The sequence below is a fragment of the Otolemur garnettii genome, unplaced genomic scaffold (genome assembly GCF_000181295.1).
Source record: "Otolemur garnettii isolate 467f Iridium unplaced genomic scaffold, OtoGar3 scaffold00275, whole genome shotgun sequence".
Lineage (NCBI taxonomy): Eukaryota > Metazoa > Chordata > Mammalia > Primates > Galagidae > Otolemur > Otolemur garnettii.
This window is the reverse complement of record NW_003852670.1, coordinates 684,259-707,511: the sequence shown is the minus strand read 5'-3', so window position 1 is coordinate 707,511 and position 23,253 is coordinate 684,259. Positions and strand designations below refer to the sequence as shown.

Below are 23,253 nucleotides of genomic sequence, written 5' to 3'. Positions count from 1 at the left end.
GTGGTATTTTCATGACTCAATTGTTCACAGGGCGGCCTCTGGGAGGCTCAGACTGGAGCCTGTTCCTCGAGCCTTCCTGACACCTTTGTAATATCTGAATTATGTGTGAAAGCTCTTTCTGCTTAGACTTCCCAGGGTGGCTTGGGTTTCCGGTGCTGAACCCTGACTCATAAGTCTACTTTAACAGGCTTCTAGATCTTTTCTCGAAAACTGTAAAACTTTCACTAGTGTTGCATCTCAGGCAGAAAAGAAAAACTGAAATCAATGATGATTTTGAAAAAACATCAAGATGCCATACAGTGTGTAAACAGAGAGGTCACCCTTAGCAAATTTATTCCTTACGGGGGTAGAATTCGCTTCTTAATAACAAACCAGTTACAAGACTTCCAAAGATAAAGTGGAAATTAATTGAGAAGCCTCATACCCTCTCACACATTTCTCCCTATAGTGGCATCAAAACAGGGGCCATAATTAAAATGCCAGGAAAGAGGAACGCTTTATTCGAATTGTACGATTCAGGACCTGTGTTGCATCATCTGTGTAGGAGACTGAGCACCAGGCTCATGAAGCGGTCACCAGTTTTTGAGGAAGGTGCTGGGAGAGGGACAATCTCCGAGCCAGCATGGAGATGTTTTGCTGTCTGGAAACAAGCCCTCAAACAACTGCTTTAATGAGATAAGATCTGTCACATTAGCAGATGAGATCCGTCACATTAGCAAGCAGGTGTTGAATCTTGGACACTTGTGGTGCAACAGGGTGGGAGTCGAGCCCACGGGGAAAGAGCATGAGCATGTAGCAATCATTAAGCACATCCTGGTCCATGGGCCCCCCACGCCTGTTGTATAATGCTTCAATAAAAGGCCACAGCAGAGGGTACTTGAGGCTTCCGTGCACCTATGGGAAGTCCACCTGTTGCAGGCATTTGTACTTCTATCTGTGTCCCGGCTGTTTCTATTTTTGCTATGACAGGGTGCCACAGCAGGCACCAACAATCTGGAAACCAAAGTGGATACAAATGTATCATTTAAAATAAAAAACAGAGATGGCTACTTTTTCTGTTTAATTCTACTATATATTGTCCCAAGAAATTAGAGATATTTTCTCTCAAGAAAGGCATGGTCAACTATTCGAGTTTTGCTGACCCTTAAGTAATGTCAGACTAGGCTGATACAACATACAGCCTCAGATCATAGTAGTTTAAGAGAATTCTGTGGATGATAAAAATGTATAGTCTTTGTGAAAAAGTTATCTTATGAAAACTTTTGTAGAAGCATCTACTCTTTTGTACAACAGCATACGGAATGAAAGGCCCCTTCTGAGGTGTTTCCAATCCCATGAATGTGAATTTTAGAAAGTGAAGTGCCATAGGCCAGCCACAGTGGCTCATGCCTGTAATCTCAGCACTCTGGAGACCAAGACAGGTGAATTGCCTGAACTCAGGCACTGGAGGACAGCCTGGGCAAGAGCAAGACCCTGTCTCTACTAAAAATGGAAAAACTGAGGCAAGACAATCACGTGAGCCCAAGAACTTGAGGTTGCTGTGAGCTATGATGCCATCGCACTCTACTTAGGGTGCCAGAGTGAGACTCTGTCTCAAAAAAGAAAGAAAGAAAGAAGTGCCATAATAAATCTATCATTGATATATTTGGATTCAATTTCTGGGCTAATTTTAAATCAACACAAGCCATACTTCAGAGACTGAATTATAATGGTAACTCCAATGTTTCGGGATATGATAGAACCTGTCTGTGGGTTCCCAGCACTCTGTGCTATGCTGGTCTGTGGCTGGAGAGTTGGTGTGGCACTTCAGTCACGTTGTTGGTGTCCCCTGAAACATGTTCTTCAGTGCTATCCACAAATCAGTATTTGTCACCTACCATCTGAACCTACAGATAAAAACTCCATTGCTTTGTGAGTTAAGACAATTTCTTCAGCGACATCCTTGTGGCAGTGTCTTACGTTCCTCCTATGTATTCTGGGGGTTTTAGTTTTTTGCAACCCCATTTCTGCCCACCTCCCTGTTTTTGTGGTGAACACCTCTCATATTTAAAGATGCAGGTTAGATATTTCCTCCCCGATCTCTTCCTGAATCTTCTATTGCAATGGGCATGCTCTTTTCTGTCCAGAACCCTCCTTCCCTTAAGGGTTGCCTTTCATCCTGTGAGGTCCCACTCACCTCTGGCCACAGGGTAACAGGTAACCTAAGCAGATTCGGAGTTCTTCCATGGGATTTGCTGTGTGAACACTAGCAAAAAAACCTGTCTTTCTGTGAAGAAGAAAATTTGGGGTTTCCTATATTTCTCCATGTGGATAGGTGGGAAAGATGAGAAGGAGAGAGAAAGAAGAGGAAGAGGAAGGAGGAAGAGGAGGCCAGGAAAGGAAAAACAGAAGTTGGGACCGAGGAAGAACAGGATAAAGAGACAAGGGGAAAAATGGAGAAGGGAAGGGAAAGAATTAGGGAGTTGGGGGTAACCGATGACATAATTTAGGCCAAAGGATTCAGCTGTGCTTTAAGCTGGTACTACCCTTATTTACATGAGCCAATATATCCCTCCTTTTTTTTTCTTTGCTCAAACTAGTGCCAGTTGGGTTTTTATCACTTGCAACCAAGACTCATGACTAGTCAACCTATCCTGCTGGTACCTCTTCTGCCTTTGCTCTGTATTCTGCACAGATTTAATCTTGACACGAATATAATTTTATTTAAAATTTCCCAGCTTGCCTATGAACTCAGGAAAGGCAGATCTTGTCTTTGTATTCCTGGTGCTTAGCACATGGTAGACTCAGCAAAAGTCGGCAGAGTGGATCATATGCCCAATTTTGTTGACCCACTTGACAATCAGATCCCCTTCCCACACCACCCACACCCTCCAAATAACCAAGATATAAAAGGAGATTTAGCACAGCTCTCTCTAGTAGGCAGAAAGGTGAATGCCTCTACTGCTGTTAGGAAAACAATGCCCATGGGGAAACTAAGTTAATATCAAGTACAACTGGTTTTCTAAAAATAGGAGAGCTGTCCCTGCCAGCCAAACTACAAAGTGAAGAATGAAGTCTCCCTCAATTGCCCACCATGGGATTGCTAGATAGGTTGACATTTTCAGGATACTCAGCTGAGTTTATGGAAACACATGGAGCAGATGAATTACACTTACTTGTCATCTTAGGATAGGGTAGGAGCTGGCATAGTCCTTTCTGGCTGCCTTAAAATAATTTAAGACTAAGTAATCTATAAGTAACAGCAGTTCATAGTTCTGGACGCTGGGAAGTCCACGATCAAAGCATCAGCAAGTCTGGCGTCTGGTGAAGACTCATTCTCTATTTCAGAGGTGGCTTCTGGTTGCATCTCCATGTGGCAGAAAGAGATGAACAAACTCCCTCCAGCTTCTTTTGTGAGAGCACAAATCCCATTCATGGGGGCAGAGCTCTCATGACATAATCACCTTCCAGATACCCAACCTCTAAATAACCATCACATTGGAGATTAAGCGTCAACATACAAATTTGGGAAGTACACATTCAGACCATAGCAAGAACTATGGCTTTCTTGATCCCAATTAAATAGATAATTTCTGAGGAAAGGTTAGATTCCTCAGGACAGGAAGAAGTAAGCTTCCAGCCTAAATTAGGGTTCCTATAAATATGCGTTAACCCATGAAATACAAAGATGGTGAAGATATGTTGGTGTGACCTGGTGTTCTTTGTCTACTTGAAATGGTTTAAAGCTTTCTCCCCAATAGGATGTGAAGATCCATCTGTTCCAGGGAATTATGTTTTTTTGTTTTCTTAAGAGTCTCAAGCTGTAGCCCCGGGTAGAGTGTTGTGGTGTCACAGCTCATAGCAACCTCAAACTCTTGGGCTTACACAATTCTCCTGCCTCAGCCTCCCAAGTAGCTGGGACTACAGGCACCTGCCACAACACCCGGCTATTTTTTTTGTTGCAGTTCTCATTGTCATTTTAGCTGGCCTAGGCTGGGTTCAAACCTGCCAGCCTTGGTGTACGTGGTGGGTGCCCTACCCACTGAGCTACAGGCGCCACCCAGGGAACTATGTTTTTGGTTGATACAGGGATAAGACTACATTTTGAGGACAAATGGGGGGAAGGGCACATTTAAGAGAACAGCTTTCTTGGTGGGCATATACTGATTGGGTAGATTTTATATCAGAATTCCAAATTTCCTTCTAGTAAGGTTATAGTCGATAGAACAAGGATTAGAAGATACCAATTCCAGGCCCAAGTTTCATCACTCACTAGATGAATTACCTAGGGGAGCCAACTATTTTGTTTGTATTTCAGTCTCTCTGGATAAAATATGGGAACAATGCTTTCTCTACCCATGTTATCAGTTGGTAGACAAAACATTAATAAACATTTGCTTTAATTCCTTCACCTTCCCCATGAAGAAATTCATCAGTGAAATCCTTTTTTCTGTTATAGATCCTTTTTTCTGTTATAGATCCTTTTTTCTGTTATAGATCCCTCTGAGGAATTGTGAAAGCTATGGATACTTCTCTACAGAAACAGGTTTGTGTGTGTGTATATGTGTATACTACTCCCACACATGCATTTTTGCATATTATTTTTTTTTTTAAATCACAAAACTCCAGTTCATTCTCAGAAAAGCCAATTTAAAAAAAACTCTGAATTAAAGAAAATAATTTCAATGAATCAAAATAATTTTAAAAATCATAAGCACAGTAAAATAAACTGGTTCATTTCATCATGATTTTCAGGCAGTATTATTAACCTATTAACACTGAGCCTACTCCAAACTTACAGGTTCAATACTGTTCCACATTCCCCCATCAGTGACTCCCATTTTATACATGCTTCTTCTGTAACCATAATGAGAGAACAAATGGCTACATGTCTGTTAGTAAATAAATTAAGTAAGGCACTCAAATCCCAGATATGAGTTAACAACAAGACTATCTTCTCCCTTTATGCATTGAAATCAGGTGGGGAACCTGAGCCACATGTGCCCTCCAGATCCCCAAATGCAGCCCCTTGACCAAATCCAAACTTAGATTCAGTCAAAGGACAGCACTCAGAGATCCAGAAGGCCACAGGTTCTCCACCCCGAAGATAAGTTTATTAAGGTAGGAAAAGCACGGATAGTTTATAAGCAAAGCACAAGAGCAGTTTCTGAGAAAACGTCTTCTGTGTGGATCCCCAGTGCATAGTATAATTCCTGGAATGTTACGGGGACTAAATGCAGTGAACGAATGGGCGAACCTTAGCAATCAGTCCAGGTCACTCCTCCAGAATAAAGAAAGGAAAAGATGAAAAAAACAAAACAAATTTTTAAAAATTCATAGGATTTTATTAGGGGGGAAAAAAGGCTTAATTTATATATTTAGCACAATTCTCTTTGTAAAATACATTTATTTACAAACCCAAAGCAAAAGCTCTGTCATTCATTTATTTCAAAAGACAAATCATTTCATTGCTTCGTCCTTGATATTCCTGCAATGTCTTCATCTGGCCTCAGAGAAGGGCGTAGGCTCCCTGCTTTATTATATCAGGATAAAAATCCAATAGAGAAAAGTCTTGCTGTAACGGGTAGCTGTTTTCATCTAACATGAAAAGGCTCTGAATCTTCAGTAGCCAAGGTTCTGCGCCAGCTGCGAACAAGGAGTGGAACAGGTCTGCTGCAACCATCCCATAGGTGACATCTGAGGAGGGCACTGAGGAAGATGAAAACACACACAGAGCTCTCAACCCCTTCTCGCTTGACAGAAACAAACGGACAGAATGGATTGCTTCTCTCAATCACTCATGTCTCAACCATTTTAAATGTCTCTTTCTATACCTTCTCTTTCTAGTTACAAGTTGCTGGAGGTCCTCTAGAAGGACACATGTAATTCCTGCTGGACATGAAAAGGCCCAGACAGCACGCGATTCAGAATGGCAGAGTTCCTGTTAGAGCACAGCTGTGAGCTTCTTAAAACAATATAGTAAAGAGTGGAGATCAATGTTTATCTTAGTTAAGACTGAAACAAAAAGGGCATGTGACATCAGAAAAGTGCTATTATCTAGTTCTCATCACAGTTACATATACGTTTTTACATAAAAGAACTTTAAACCAGTTATTTAATAAATATCAAGTCTCGATAATAAAAATACTAAAATTACAGCTAAATCTGCTGTTTTATTTTGCATTTGTTGTATATTCTCCCTCTCATATTTTTTGGGACATCTAATCAAGTTATTTAGCAGGCTGTTCAATCCCAGACGGACAAGGCATCACAGACCTTGCTCAGACCGCACATGCTCCCTGACAGTACCACCATCTATCTTCGATTAGAGCTACAGACTCCTTGAGAGACAATGACAGACATATTTTTAGAGATGTGAGAGTCTGCTATAATAATTTTAAAATTTTGTATTTATCAATAAACTAAAAAAAAAATCGACATGAGTGATATCCAATCTGGATAGTCTGATGACCACTTTATAACCAATGACATTTTCACTTACATTAAAATCTAATTAATGCAAAAAATATGACCTTAATTGCCTTAAGAATTATGTATGAAACACAGGAGTATACTTGAAAAGAGAATGAAGATTCTCTGAAAAGTAAAGACTAACACTGTGTAAACAATGAAGAGCTAGGACTGAAAATATATAAAGAACATCAAGGAAAGGGAGGAAAATCTCCAAATGAATGAAAATGAAGTAAAGAAAGTATTAAAAAAAAAAAAAAAACCAGAGGCTTCTAAGTCAGAATGTAGAAAGCTGGAAAAGTGTGGCTCCCACCCTAATGTTCACTAGAAAAAGCTGAATAAACTACAGTACCAAAGTTGTACAACACCCAACAAGACTGTAAGGAAAGACAAGTGCCTCCAAGGAGACAGAACTGGAGCCCAGGTGGACTTGATGCAGGGCTTGGGAAGAAGACAGGTCTACCAAATAAGTAAGGGGGGAAAAATGTGCTTACATTTTTAATCAATTATTATAAGCCAATTAATTGCCTGTGCTACAGACACCAGGCAAGTTTGCAACCTCGCAGGCTCCTCCACTGGCCCTTCTCTCCTCCGCCAGGTGTTTGAAGGGCAAGACATGAGAGAAAGCTTCCAGCTACAGTGAAGGCCTGAAGATGGGGAGAAGCTGCCCAGAGGAAAAGCACAAAGTACCACCTGCAACTGCTGGAGGAACAGCAGCAAACTGTGTTGCCCCAGGGTGGAAGTGAAGACCCAGCACAGATGCAGAAAAGGAAAAAATCTTCTATCCCTGAAGAGGGAGAAAACCATCCTGGACCAAGACCATTATTGGCGCCCTTGTGTTCAGGAAGGGCAGGACCACACAAGACCCACCAAAGATACAAGGCGGAGTTTGGCTGCCACAGCAGAAGGGCATCCACTGAGAAAGTGCCACACCCAAGACCTGTGAAAGAACGGGGCTGGACCAGCATTATAGAGAATCAACCTGATCCCTCCCACTAAGCTAGAATTCCCCAAATAACAACCACCAGAGGCCTATACAACTTGGGGAGATACACGAACATAAAGAGAAACTCTGTTGGTGGCAGGTGCAGAGTAAAGGGCTAAGATGATGGAGCAGGAACAACTGGGAAACCACTCCCCACAAAATGCATAATATTAGAAAAATCTGAAAACAATGGTGACTTGAAAGTAACCACAGCAATAACAAAACCGGAGTCCAACTCATTGTCTGACAATGGTGACTCTCTACTGTTCACCCCTCACACCCAGTAAAGGTCTAGTAGGGGCAAGCCCTCTTCCAGGTACAAATACTATTCTATATACATTGTTTGTCATTCAAGCAAAAATAACTAGATGCTCCCAAAACAAGAAAAATAACCCATATTAAAAGACAAAGCAATTAACAGAGCTAAAGTAGCTCAACTGCTTAGAGAATCTCAGGCAAAGGAAGACAGGTACAGAGTTTGAACATCTGATAAGAGAATATCTTTGCTTTGTTCTTAGCCACTGACTGTCCCCAGTATCATAGCTGACAATCTTCTAAATGCATTCCACTGACAATGGGCTTCATTTACACAGGGTGGACAGAAAGTTTGTGTACAATTTACTATGTTAAACTCTTTTAAATCGCACAGGAACTTTATGTCCACCCTGTATAGAGTCACATGCTCATTTACTTAATTCTTACTAGGGTCCTAATGTTTTTGCTTACCAGTTGAAATTTTAAGTTAAGAAGACATTAGGTGCCTCCCATCATTCATGTACTAAGACAGGTGTAGAGCAACTCTTACCTTCTAACTTACATAGTCTTATATTTCGCTAAAGCTAAATTATCTTTTCTGCTTTTATATGGACAGTAAAACCTTTAATTTATAGTACAGTGTTCTTTCTGTTTCAATATACCATCTACACCCCTGAATGACTGTTTTACCAAAACAACCTCTTGTTGGCATATGGGTATATTACCTATCACTCTGTTGAGGCAGTCTGGAGAAATATGGAGAAGAATCTTCTCTATCAGTGTTGATCCTACACGAATGCAAACATCGTGTCCGCCATCAACTATGGTCATTAAAGCTGGCCTACAAAAGAGTAAACAATACATGACATTGAAAAATATTTTCAAAAGCTTAAATGTAATATAATTTTAGAAAGCACTAGGTTTTTATGGAGGATTAACTTTAATTGCTAAAACAACTCTAAGATGTTCCGGGACATCCTAGAAATGAGAGAAGGATTTTTATCCCCAAGAGTTTGAAGTGATAAATTAATAAATTTCATTTATGGGCGGTGCCTGTGGCTCAAAGGAGTAGGGCGCCAGCCCCATATACCAGAGGTGGTGGGTTCAAACCTGGCGCTGGCCAAAAAAAACTTCAAAAAAATAAATAAATAAATAAATAAATTTACTCCATATTCATTTTTTAATTTCAGATACTAATATAAGAATATATTATTTTAAACAATGATATAAATTATTTTTTAAAATGTAAAATGAAAACTGCAAATTTCCCAATAACAATTTCAAGGGTTTTTTTCCCACTGGATTTTTTTCTATCAGAAATAAACTATTTTGTATGTCAGTAAATAGGGAAGTGGATTAATAATTTTCAGTATCTCCTACAGTGCAATGTTATGTGGCTGTTAAAAAGAATGAGGAAGATTTATACGTGCTGTTAGGGAACGAGTACCACAATAGATTTTATGGAAGAAACAGTATTTTTTTTTTTTTTTTGAGAAAAGGTCTTGCTCTGTTACCCAAGCCAAAGGGCAATACATTATCATAGCTCACTGCAACTTCAAACCCCTGAGCTCGAGCCATCCTCCTGCCTCAGCCTCCTAAGTAGCTGAGACTATAGGTGCCTGCCACCATGTCTAGCTAGTTTTTCTACTTTTTGTAGAGATGGGGTCTCACTCTTGCTCAGGCTGGTCTCAAACTCCTGAGCTTAAGCAATCCTCTTGCCTCAGCCTTCCAGAGTTCTAGGATTATAGGCGTGAGCCACCGCCCCCAGTCTTATAGTCTTATGTACTTTGAAAGGAAAGTGTGTAAATATATATATATATATATATTTTATTATATATATGAGCATAATAAATAGCTGGAAAAATACACAAAAAAAATGTATAACTAGCAAGGAAGCAGCATTGATGGGAGCAGAGACATCCACTCTTTGTTTATACCTTCCTGGTTTGTGTTTAATCATGATGTGTATTAACTTTTAAAAATAATTTTTTTTTTTGAGACAGAGGCTCACTATGTCACCCAATTGGTGCCATGGCGTCACAGCTCACAGCAACCTCAACTCTTGGGCTTAGGCGAGTCTCTTGCCTCTACCTCCCAAGTAGCTGGGACTACAGGCGCCCACCACAAAGCCTGGCTATTTTTGTTGCAGCTATCATTGTTGTTTAGCTGGCCCGGGCTGAATTCGAACCCACCAGCCTCGGTATATGTGGCTGGTGCCATAACCACTGTGCTACAACGCCAAGCCAAAAAATAAATTAATTTTTAAAAAAATAAATTGAGAACAGAATTTAGAAACAGATTCATTAACACAGGGGTATTTAGTTAAGAGAACTAAAGCATAACAACTGATTTCCCCCCAAAAACCTACTTCCCCCTTTACTCACACTCCTTCCCTCTTTTTATTATACCCTCTTTACCCAGGTTATCTCTCTCACTCCATTCTTTATTTCAACAAATAACAAACTGAGTATCTATTATGTACCATGGACTGTGCTAAGTACTTCGTAACTACTAGTGAACAAGACAAATCTGGTTCCTTCATTCAGGAAACTTATGAATTGGCTGGGGATGATGGCTCACGCCTATAATCCTAGCACTCTGGGAGGCCCAGACAGGAGACTACTTGAGCTCAGAAGTTTGAGACCACCCTGAGCAAGAGTGAGACACCACCTCTACTAAAAAAGGGAAAACTAGTCAAACCTTGTGGCAAGCAACTGGAGTCCTAGCTACTTAGGAAGCTGAGGCAAGATAACTGCTTGAGCCCAAGAGTTTGAGGTTGCTATGAGATATGATATCACGGCACTCTACCCACGGCTACAGAGTGAGACTCTGTCTCAAAAAAAAAAAAAAAAAAAAGAATAGGTTGGGTGCCTGTGTCTCAGTGGTTAAGGCGACGGCCACATGCTCCAGGGCTGGTGGGTTTGAAACTGGCCCGGGCCTGCTAAACAAACAAAAAAAAAATAGCCAGGCATTGTGGAAGGAACCTGTAGTCCCAGCTACTAGAGAGGCTGAGGCAAGAGGATAGCTTGAGCCTAAGATTTTCAAGTTGCTGTAAGCTATGACACCACAGCACTCTACTAAGAGTGACAAAAGTGAGACTCTGTCTCAACTAAAAAAAAAGAAAGAAAGAGAAAGAAACTTAAGAGTTGGCTCGGCGCCTGTAGCTCAAGTGGCTAGGGTGCCAGCCACATACACTGGAGCTGGCAAGTTCGAACCCAGACCAGGCCTGCCAAACAACAATGACAACTACAACCAAAAAAATAGCCGGGCATTGTGGCAGGTACTGTGGACCCAGCTACTTGGGACCACATTCTCTTAAGAGAATTACTAAAGCCCAGGAGTTTGAGGTTGCTATGAGCTCTGACACCACAGCACCCTACCCAGGGCGACAGCTTGAGACTCAAAGATGTGGGTGGCACCTGTGGCTCAGTGAGTAGGGTGCTGGCCCCATATACTGAGGGTGGTGGGTTCAAAACTGGCCCTGGCCAAACTGCAACACACACACACACACACACACACACACACACACAAAATAGCCAGGCATTGTAGTGGACACCTGTAGTCCCAGTTACTTGGGAGGCTGAGACAAGAGACTCGCGTAAGCCCAAGAGCTGGAGGTTGCTGTGAGCTGTGACACCACAGCACTCTACCGAGGGGGACAAAGTGAGACTCTGTCTCTATAAAAAAAAAAAAGAAAGAAAGAAAGAAAGAAAGAAAGAAAGAAAGAAAAAAGAAATTTAAGAGTCTAGTGGGACATAAAGAAAATAAGCTTTTCAATAATAGTGTCAAGATGATTAAATAGGGATAGACTAATCTTGAAAAATCATGCTAGGACCATGTGTGGTGGCTAATGTATGTAATCCCCCACTGTGAGAGGACTGCTTGTGGTTACAAGTATAAGATCAGCCTGAGCAACATAGCAAGACCCCATCTCTAAAAAAAGAAAAAAAATTAGCCAGGCATAGTGGTATGCACCTGCTCAGGAGAATAAGGCAGGAGGATCATTTCAGCCCAAGAGTTCAAGTTCAAAGGTTTCAGTGAGCTATGATCACAACATTGCACTCAAGCCTGGGCAACAGAATGAGACCTTGTCTCAAAAAATAAAAATTATACTGAGACCACTGAATGTTCACATACAAAAGAATGAAGTTGGCTCAGAGCCTATAACTCAGTGAGTAGGGCACTGGCCACATACACCAAGGCTGGCAGGTTTGAGCCTGCCCTGGGCCTGCTAAACAACAATGACAACTACAACCAAAAAATACCTGAGCATTGCGGTGGACACCTATAGACCCAGGTACTTGGGAGGCTGAGGCAAGAGAATCGCTTAAGCCCAAGGGTTTAAGGTTGCTGTGAGCTGTGACACCATGGCACTCTACCAAGGGTGACATAGTGAGACTCTGTCTCAAAAAAAAAAAAAAAGAATGAAGTTGGACCCCTTCCTTACATTAACTCAAAATAGATAATGAACCTAAACGTAAGAGCTAAAACTACTAAACTTTTAGAAGAAAATAAAATCACCTCCATGACTTTGGCTTAGAAAAAACACCTTTCTTAGATAAGACATCAAAAGCTCTTGCAACAAAAAGAGAATAAAAAGTATTGGACAAAGATGTGGAGAAACTGCAAACTTCAGATTGCTGGTGAGAATATAAAATTGAGCAGCAATTTTGGAAAACAATTTGGCAGTTCTTCAAAAGGTTAAATACAGGGGCATAACACAACTCAGCAACTCCACGCCTAGGTATGTACGTGAAAAAAATAAACACATATGTCTATACAAAGAATTATGCACCAATCTTCATAGCAGCATTATTCATAATAGCCAAAAAGTGGGAAGAACCTAACTGTCCATCAACTGATGAATGGATAAATAAAATGTAATATAAACATAAGGTATTATTTTGCAACAAGACAGACATGGATGAAACTTAAAGATACCATGCTAAATGAAAGAAGCCAAGGACAAAGTAGCACATGTTATATGATTACATTTATGTAATGTCCAGAATGACCAAATCTATATAGACAGAAAGTAAACGAGTAGTTGCTATGGGGTTGGGAGAATGAGAAACGGGGAGTGACTGCTCATGAGTATGTGGTTTTGTAGGGCGAGGTAAGTGACAAAGATGTCCCACAACTGGTCATAATAATGGTTGCACAGACCTGTGAATATACTAAAGCCACTGAATTGTATGTTTTGGACAAGTTATTGTGATGATATGTGAATTTTACCTCAGTGAATTGGGTTTTTTTGGTTTTTTTTTTTTGAGACAGAGTCTCACTGTGGTGCCCTCTGTAGAGTGCTGAGCATCACAGCTCACAGCAACCTCAAACTCTTGGGCTTAAGTGATTCTCTTGCCTCAGCTTCCCAAATAGCTGGGATTACAGGCACCCACCCCAATGCCTGGCTATTTTGGGGGGGGGTTTTTTGGTTGCAGTTATCCTTGTCGTTCAGATGGCCTGCACTGGGCTCAAACCCACCCTCTTCAGTGCATGTGGCTGGCCCTGTAACCACTGTGCTATGGATGCCAAGCCTTAAGTGATTCTCTTACCTCACCTCCCAAGTAGCCTCAGTGAAATGTTTTTCTAGAAAAGACAGTAAGCACTACCAACTGCAATAAGCACACACAGGCTACTATGATGGAAAATAAAGGAGGGTGCTTAGAGAAGGCGTCTCTGATAAAGGCATTTAAACTAAGGCATGAAGAAGCCAGTTTTGTGGAGGCATGTAGAGGGGAGAACATTCCAGAAAAGGAGAAAAATCAGAGTGTCTGGAGAATGAAAAGAAGGCCAGGCAGCTGGAGCACAGGGAGCGAGGGGGTAGTGGCAGCAAATGAGACTGCAGAGGCAACAGGTGAAAGGGGGCTACTGAGAGTTGTTAAGCCAGGGGGTGCCTCTGTCAGCTGGGTGGAAAATGGCTTGCAAGAGGCTAGGGCAGAAGGAGCCCAACTAGGAGACTACTATGATGGTCTGAGCAGTGGCAGCAGTGGCTTGGACAAGGCCCAAGTGATCCTGACCAGCAGGTACCAATTCCCATTTGGCCTCACAGGAACTGAGGGTTCAGCTAGGGCAGTGGTTCTCAACCTTCCTAATGCTACGACCCTTTAATACAGTTCCTGTGGGCCGCGACCGACAGGTTGAGAACCGCTGAGCTAGGGGAAGGTAAGCAGGGAAGCCACTTGCTCTGCAACATGTGAGATATTGTACATAATGAGAGCCCATCCTGCATAAAACGTCAAGAGGGCACTGTTGAGAAACACTGGACTAGATGCAGCACTGGAGACGGAAAACAGTGGATGAATCTGTGACAAAGTTCTGGGTGAAAATTCTTAGGGCTTGCCAACAGATTAGACAGTGGAGGTAAGAAAAAGAGAATGATTCAAGGATTATGTGCAGGTTTCTAACTTATATAAATGGGTTGATGGTGATGCCATTTGTCAAGAAATACAAAAATGGGAGAACCAGATTTGAATATGATGAGGAAAGTGAAGAGTCCATCCTGGACATGCATAACTGTGAGATGCCTATGAAATATTCAAGTAGGACTGTCAAGTACAGAGTGTGATTTTTAATACTGGAGCTTCAAAGAGAAAGCCAAGGTGGGGGTGTAAGTGCAAGCCACCAGTTTATGGATGATATTTAAAACACAGAATAGTTGGGGCCATCCAGGAAGAATATACAGAAAGAACAAATGAAGAAAAAGGACAAATAAGAGGACCAGAATTCATCCTGATATTGAAAGAGCAGGTAAAAGAGGCTGAGAAGGAAGAGCCTGAGAGGCAGGTTAGAAACCAGGAGACGGAGGTGTCACTGAAGCTAGGTGAGGAGGCTATTTCCAGAAAGAGGAAGTAGTCTAAGATGCTGAAAGTAACTCAGAGCAAATTAGAGGACAAAGGAAAGCATCTATGGATTAGGAAGCATCAAAATTCTTGGTAGCCTTTGCAAACACAGTTCCTGAGGCATGGTGGAAACAGAATGGAGTAAGTGGAAGTGAATCGGAGATACAGAAGAGGAGAGAGAATGTATTTACAACTCTTTCACGAGATTTAGCTGGGTACAAAGCAGAACAGAACAACTGGGTGATAACAGGGAAATGTAATAGTAGTAGATGATTTTATGTATTTTCAATATGAGAGATACCAGAGTATGTTTATAGCCCAGCAGGAATGATCCACTAGGAGAGTTAATAACTGAAGATTGAGAAGAAAGAACAAAAAGGAGGCAGAAATCAATGAAGGGTTCAATCACCACAAGATAACTCTCATCCTTGTAAACCCAGCCCAGATTTCTTTTCTGAACAGCATTCCTGTTTATCTAACTGCTTTCCAACTTTTTGCCTCTCAGCAACTCAAATTCCATATGGAATGAGCATTTTTGCCACTGTTACTTGTTTTAATAACTATTATTCATGCAATTGTCCATCATCTATCACATATCCATGACCTCCCTGTACCTTCCACTCATTCACTAAGTCTTGCCAATTCTATTTTCCAAAAACTCTCAAACCTGTCCATTCTCACCACTTACCCTCTAGTCAAACTACCATCATCTCTCCCCGAAATGAAAGGAAATGGCCTCTTAACTCTTCTCCACACTGGCCTCATTTCAATCCACTCCCCACCATGCAGCTCACTCTAAGGAGCAGAATTTGGCAGAAGTAATGCCATGGGACTTCTAAGGCTATGACATAAAAAGGGTAGCTTCCACCCGGCACTCTCAGAGACACTCAGGTGAAGAGGAACTCAACTTGCCAGCCATGTAAGTGTGCCACCTTGGAAATGGATCCTCCAATCCCAGTCACATCTTCAGATGACTACAGCCCCAGCCCACAACTTGACTGCAACCTCTGGAGAGATACAACACCTACTAGGGCCGCCTGTGTAGGACTAACCAGTGGTTTGACCTGTTAGTCTCTACTGAATCTAATACAGAAGGGAAAAAAAATTATTTCTTGTGTTCCAAAAATGTAAATCTGAACACATATCCTGTAGAAACACTGTTAAAGATGTTGCTCAGGCAGCACCCACAGCTTAGTGGGTAGGGCACCAGCCACATACACTGGGGCTGGCAAGTTTGAACCCAGCCTGGGCCAGATGAAACAACAATGACAACTGCAACAACAAAGAAAAATAGCTGGGCATTGTGGCTAGCGCCTGTAGTCCCAGCTACTTGGGAGAGGCTGAGGCAAGAGAACTGCTTAAGCCTCAAGAGTTTGAGGTCGCTGTGAGCTGTGACATCATGGCACTCTACCCAGGGGGACAGCTTGAGACTCTGTCTCAAAAAATAAATAAATTAATAAACATGCTATTCAAGTTCTATGATAGCTTCAAGAACAAGCATGCTACCTACATGCTCATTCAATAAATATCTGTGGCCTGGTATGAGACTTCAACACAATATCTAATGTTGCTTCTATTGGAAAATTAGCTCCAAGTTACAAATAACAAATGTAAAATGTGATCAATCTACTCACAGTTTGGGGCTGTTACGCCATACAAATTTTCATTAAGTCCTTCTTAAATGTATCAACAAGTGTTTTGGATACAAGAAGTACACTATTGAGGCGGCTTCTGTGGCTCAGTGGGTAGGGCACCAGCCCCATATACCTGGCGGGTTCAAACCTGGCCCTGGCCAAACTGCAACCAAAAAATAGCCGGGCATTGTGGCAGGCACCTATAGTAGCTGAGTCCCAGCTACTCAGGAGGCTGAGGCAAGATAATCACCTAAGCCCAGGAGTTGGAGGCTGCTGTGAGTTGTGACGACACAACAATTTACCAAGGGTGATAAAGTGAGACTATCTCTAAAAAAAACAAAAGAAAGAAAGAAGTATACTATCAATCAGTATAACATCCACAGTATTAAATATCAGGTAAATATATGTGGATATCTAATAAGTTTTTGCTTAAGTCCTATAAAAATAAACAATAAGAGCTTCCACTTATTCAATTTGCTGACTGATTTATGTAGATGATTTGTGAATCACATACTTGATCATTTAAAGGGACTTTGTTGTTTAATTTCAACACTTTCTTCTCAAAGAAACCAATAATCAGGACTCTAAACCTAAAAACAACTTAAAGGCTTTTAAATAAGTAAACAAGGTGACGTCCATAGCTCAGTGAGTAGGGTGCCAGCCACATACACCAAGGCTGGCAGGTTCAAACCTGGCCCAGGCCTGCTAAACAACAATGAGAACTGCAACAAAAAAATAGCCCTGTGTTGTGGCAGGCGCCTGTAATCCCAACTACCTGGGAGGCTGAGGCAAGAGAATCACTTAAGCCCAAGAGTTCGAGGTTGCTGTGAGCTGTGACACCATAGCTCTCTACCAAGGGTGACAAAGTAAGACTCTGTCTCAAAACAAATAAATAAAAATAATCATATTGAATAAAACATTTTTAATGATATAAAATGTCACTTACACATACTTTTGAGGAGTCTTAACTACTGATAAGAAATCAATTTTAGATAGAGCTGGAAAATGTTCTTCTTAGCATAGTATCACAAGAATGGAAGAAAAAGTATCCAGTGTACACAGTCCTATTATGAAACAAATTTATAGCTTTCATATGAAAGGTATAACCTAATTATAGCCTAAGAATATGGGGAGGGGAGAAGGGGAGAGAAGTGGGGATGGGTGGAGGGAGTGTGATTGGAGGGATCACTTCTATGGTTTATCTTACAAGGGTACAAGTGAATCTTTCTAAGAGTAGAATATAAATGTCTTAACACAATAACTAAGAAAATGACGTAAAGGATATGTTAACCAGTTTGATGAAAATATTTCAAATTGTATATGAAAACACCACACTGTACCCCATGGTTGCATTAATGTACACAGGTATCATTTAATAAAAAAAAAAAAAGAGAGAGAGAGAGAGAAAAGAAATCAATTTTATTATTTTACTTATTTATTTATTTTTTTTTTTGAGACAGAGCCTCAAGCTATCCCCCTGGGTAGAGTGCCATGGCATCACAGCTCACAGCAACCTCCAACTCCTGGGCTCAAGCTATTCTCTTGCCTCTGCCTCCCAAGTAGCTGGGACCACAGGCACCAGCCACAATGCCCGGCTATTTTTTGGTTGCAGCCGTCATTGTTGTTTTGGCGGGCCCGGGCTGGATTCAAACCCGCCACCTTAGGTGTATGTGGCTGGCGCCTTAGCCACTTGAGCCACAGGCACCGAGCCAAGAAATCAATTTTAGTCTGAGCACACGTGTAATCCTAACACTCCAGGAGGCTGAGGCAGTAGGATTCATTGAGCTTAGGAGTTTGAGACCAGCCTAAACAGGAACAAGGTCCCATTGCGACTAGAAATAGAAAAATTAGCTGGGCACTGTGGCAGGCACCTGTAGTCCCAACTACTTGGGAGGCTGAAGCAGGAGGATTGATTGAATCCAGTAATTTGAGGTTGCTGTGAGCTAGAGTGAGGCCAAGGGACTCTAGCCTGGGCAACAAATGAGACTCCATCTCAAAAAAAAAAAAGAAAGAAAGAAAGAAATTTTAAATGTTTGTTATATACCATACATCTTACTTTAATCTTTTCCACAAAAGGAACTTTCAAAGTAATAGCAAAGTTGATTCACTTATTTATTAACAAACATAAGTTATGAAGGGAAGTAAAGCTTTGGAACTACTGTGAATTTCCTTGAAGTGTGGCATGGTAACATGCAAAACAGATCTGCATTTAGTTTTTAGATACTATAGTATTTAGAAATAATCAGAAAGAGCATAAAGCACTTAGTGCTACTTTATAAAAGTATATGATTTATTAGATAAAAATTTAAAAATTACCTAAGACTTTGATGGTTTATTATTTGAAAAATTATGTGTTTTTTTCACTGAGCTGGTTAGCAATTTTACCACAGAACATTTATTTGCTATCTTTAATTTCTAAGGTAAAGGTGAGAAGACAGGTAAAGAAAAGATAAACATCTTACTAACTTCTACAATAACTCAGAGGAAAGATCATATACTTTTAACCTTTAAATTCTAATTACATAATAAGATAGGTTGTTTATGAGTCATTTAGATCTGGTTAAAAGTATAAATCAAGCAAAAAGTTTCTTCAGTATAGCTATTATAAGACAATAAAATCTCCCAATTACTGCTTTTAAAATTCCTATTAGGACTCTTGGGCAATTTTTTGCTATCATAAATAGCTACTTGTCACTCAAGGGATATTTTATTCTCTTGAATTAGCTCCAGCTAGTTCTTGTTAGAATGTAAGAACTGATATATCTAATCTCCTAGTCATTTCCAGTCCTATAACAATGAGTGTTTTCCATCAAACTGGCTTGCTTAGTTGCCTTACCTATAGTATTGTCTCTTCATAGTAAGTGGCAAGCAGCTGAAACATTGTTTGAAGATCCTGTTCTCATCTGTTTCTAGTTCCAATCCACATTTTGCACAGCCAGTATACAGAATGTTGGGAAGAGAAGAGAAAATAGTCTTCAGAGAACTGTGAGCATTTAGAACTATCTTCTGAGCTGCTAGAATAGGAAATGCCAGCTCTGAAATCTGGGCTTTAATTAGAACCACTCCTATAAAAGACAAACATAAATATTATAAATTATTAAATGGAAATTATAACTTTACAAACACAGCTAATTATGTAATTGACTGACAATCACTAATAGTAAAGCATACACCGAGTCCTCTCTCTTTCACTCTTCTCCTAGACAACCTCGCTCACTTAAAACTTCAGTATTTACTCTAGAATCTAAGGGGACATCTGCTGGCAACTCACTCAGGATTTACTTAGCTAATCTGACTGACCAGGTGGATGCTTTCTTCCTCCCTGCCGTCTGGAATCATGCAAAATAAACTTAATACCTCTTTTAGAAGAAATCATTTATTAAATGTTTCTTGGGTTAATCACCAGAAACCTCAAATACCCATTTACTATTAATGACTCATTTATTCCCCAGGTAAACAAATACTAGAAGATCTATCTGCCAGGCATTCTTTTTTCCTAATCACCAGAAACCTCAAATACCCATTTACTATTAATGACTCATTTATTCCCCAGGTAAACAAATACAGAAGATCTATCTGCCAGGCATTCTTTTTTCCTAATTTGTCACCCTTGGTAGAGTGTCACAACGTCATAGCTCACAGCAACCTCAAACTCCTGGGCTCAAGCTATTCTCTTGTCTCAGCCTCCCAAGTAGCTGGGACTACAGGTGCCCATCACAATGCCCAGCTATTTTTAGAGATGAAGTCTTGCTCTAGCTTAGACTGGTCTTGAACCTGTGAGCTCAGGCAATCCACCTGCCTCAGCCTCCCAGAGTGACAGGATTATAGGCATGAGCCACTGCACCCAGCCCCCCATATTAAAGGCTTCTTTAAGCCTTCCAGTTTGTTTTTTTTAAATCCTTCTAGAAGTTAGAACACTCCAGGGTAAGAACTCATACTCCGTTCTCTCTTTTCCAGTTATCTCTTTCAAAGTCCAATTAATGGTGACTCTCCTATTCTTAGGTTCTTTCCTTTGCTTTAGTATTTCAGTGTCCAAAGGCTATTTCATCATCTTTTCTAATCATGTCATACATCCTCACACTAATTAGCAGGAGTGGGTAGTGATTGCATATCTAATAAATTACAGGAGAGGCTCAGTACTCGTAGCTCAGTGGTTAGGGCTGACCACATACACGGAGGCTGGCAGGTTCGAACCCAGCCCAGCCCACGCCTGTCAAACAACAATGACAACTACAACCAAAAAATAGCCAGGTGTTGTGGAAGCCGCCTGTATTCCTAGCTATTTGGGAGGCTGAAGCAAGAGAATCACTTAAGCCCAAGAGTTTGAGGTTGCTGTGAGCTATGATGCCACAGCACTCTACCAAGGGTGACATAATGAGACTGTCTCAAAAAAAAAAATTACAGCAGATTCCACATTGCACTTTTCCACAGACATACTAAATCACTAAAATATTGTTTAATGAAAGAATTCAAGCCAGGCATGGTAGCATGATTCTATCATCCTCACTACTCAGGAGGCTAAGGCAAGAGGATCACTTGAGTCCTAGAATTGGAGGCAAGTTTGGGTAATACAGTGAGACCCTGTCTCAATAAGGATTCCAAAATCAGCTCAGTGCCTGTGGCTCAAGCGGCTAAGGCACCAGCCACATACACCTAAGCTGGTGGGTTTGAATCTAGCCCAGGCCCACCAAACAATGATGGCTGCACAAAAAAAAAAAAAAAATAGCCTGGTGTTGTGACAGCCGCTTGTAGTCCCAGCTACTTGGGAGGCGGAGGCAGGAGAATGGCTTGAGCCCAGGAGTTAGAGGTTGCTGTGAGCTGTGATGCCAGGGCACTCTACCCAGGGTGACAGCTTGAGGCTCTATCTCAAAAAAATAAATAAATAAATAAATAAGAATTAAAAAATCTGGGCAGCACCTATGGCTCAGTGGGTAGGTCGCCGGCCCCATATACCAAGGGTGGCAGATTCAAACCCGGCCTCAGCCAAACTGTGATAAAAAAAAATAGCTGGGCCTTGTGGTGGGTGCCTGTAATCCCAGCTACTCAGGAGCCTGAAGCAAGAGAATCGCCTAAGCCCAGGAGTTGAAGGTTGCTGTGAGCTGTGACGCCATAGCACTCTACCAAGGGCGATAAAGTGAAACTCTGTCTCTTTTTTTTTTTTTTTGAGACAGAGCCTCAAGCTGTCCCCCTGGGTAGAGTGCCATGGCATTACAGCTCATAGCAACCTCCAACTCCTGGGCTCAAGCGAGTCTCCTGCCTCCGCCTCCCAAGTAGCTGGGACCACAGGCGCCCGCCACAATGCCCGGCTATTTTTTTTGGTTGCAGCCATCATTGTTGTTTGGCGGGTCTGGGCTGGGGATTCGAACCCGCCACCTTAGGTGTACGTGGCTGGCGCCTTAGCCGGTTGAGCTATAGGTGCCGAGCCGAAACTCTGTCTCTTAAAAAAAAAAGAGAAAGAGAGAATTTAAAAATCTTAGAATAATATTAACATAATCCTGTAATTTTGTATTATGGTCATTCAGAATGCAGACGTTGCTAAGCCAAAGGGTTTAGAGCCTGCTGAGCACTGAAATGCTGCTGAAGGTAGGCTGAGATACTGAGTGAGCATCTTCCTTTTTTTACAAGGAGTGAGGCATAGCCTCACCCCCCGCTGGCTTTTGTTAAGCAAGTAGAACCCCCAAGAGAATTTTTTCATGTTGCTCTCCCTTTCTCCTTCCTTTTTTTTTTTTTTAACTTCTTTTCCTTTCTTTTTTAAATAATAAGAATAGGAGCTAATCTCCTTCCTTTTATTTAAGTATGAAATAGGTTAGAAAAAAAAAGCTGCTTGTATTTCCATGTTCTCCCTTCATTTTTATCTTAAAAACATACAAACAGTGATAGAAATTATGAATTAAATCTTCACAGCTGAACATAAAGAGAATTTAAAAGGTCAAAAGGGCCTCTCTGGGCTGGGTACAGGGGCTCACAGCTATAATCCAAGCACTCTAGGAGGCTGAGGCAGGAGGATCCCTTGAGGTCAGGAGCTCAAGACCAGCCTAAGCAAGAGTGAGAACCCCTCTCTACTAAAAATATAAAAATTAGCCAGAAATTAAATAAAAAAAAATAAAGTAGAACCCGTAAACAAAGAGTCAGATATAAAAAGAAAAAAAAAGAAAAATGGCTTGGTGCCCATAGCACAGTGGTTACAGCACCAGCCAAGTACACAGAGGCTGGTGGGTTCAAGCCCTGCCCAGGCCAGCTAATGAGCAATGACAACTGCAACAACAACAACAATAAAATAGCCAGGTGTTGTGGTGGGCACCAATAGTCCCAGCTGCTTGGGAGTCTGAGGCAAGAGAATCACTTAAGCCCAAAAGTTTGAGGTTGCTGTGAGCTGTGATCCGTGGCACTCTACTGAGGGTGACATCGTGAAACTCTGTCTCAAGAAAACGGGGGGGGGGGGACAGGGAGGACAAGGCAGGAAGAACATTTGAGGCCAGGAATTTGAAACTGGCCTGGGCAACACAATGAGTCCTTGTCCCTATAAAACATTTAAAATTAGCCTGGTGTTGTGGCACATGTCTATAGTCCTAGTTACTCAGGAGGCTGAGGCATGAGGATCACTTAAGTCTAGGAGTTCAAGGTTGCAGTGAGCTATGATTATACCACTGCACTCAAACGTGGGCAACAGAGCAAGACCTCGTCTCTCAAGGAAAAAAAAAAAGAAAGAAAGAAAGAAAGAAAGAACACAACCCAATTTTTTTAAATTGGCAAAAGATTTCAACTGACACTTCACCAAAGAAGACACAGATGACAATTAAGTATACAAAAAGGTACTCAACATCATTAGCCAGCAGGAGAATGCAAATTAAAACCATAATAAGCTATCCCTACACACCTATTAGAATGGCTAAAATCAAAAAGAATGGGCTCGGCGTCCATAGCACAGTGGTTACAGAGCCAGCCACATACACTGAGGTTGGTGGGTTTGAACCAGACCCAGGCCAGTTAAACAACAATGACAACTGCAACAACAACAAAAAAATAGTCAGGCATTGAGGCGGGCACACCTGTAGTCCCACCTACTTGGGAGACTGAGGTAAGAGAA

At 41.3% G+C, this 23,253-nt stretch overlaps 1 protein-coding gene across 2 annotated transcripts in view; it reads right to left on the bottom strand.

The window, feature by feature from the left end:
* Positions 1 to 5,334: 5,334 nt before the first annotated feature.
* The window catches only part of FAM35A (family with sequence similarity 35 member A), a 44,490-nt gene continuing 26,571 nt past the window's right edge, over positions 5,335 to 23,253 (bottom strand). For both annotated transcript variants that reach the window (XM_003803020.3, XM_023508761.1), the window contains 3 exons: positions 19,003 to 19,231; positions 8,416 to 8,531; positions 5,335 to 5,688 (listed from right to left, as the gene is read on the bottom strand). In XM_003803020.3, the coding sequence (XP_003803068.1) occupies positions 5,489 to 5,688; positions 8,416 to 8,531; positions 19,003 to 19,231 (545 nt within the window). In that variant the 3' untranslated portion in view covers positions 5,335 to 5,488. The remainder of the gene's footprint in view (positions 5,689 to 8,415; positions 8,532 to 19,002; positions 19,232 to 23,253) is intronic.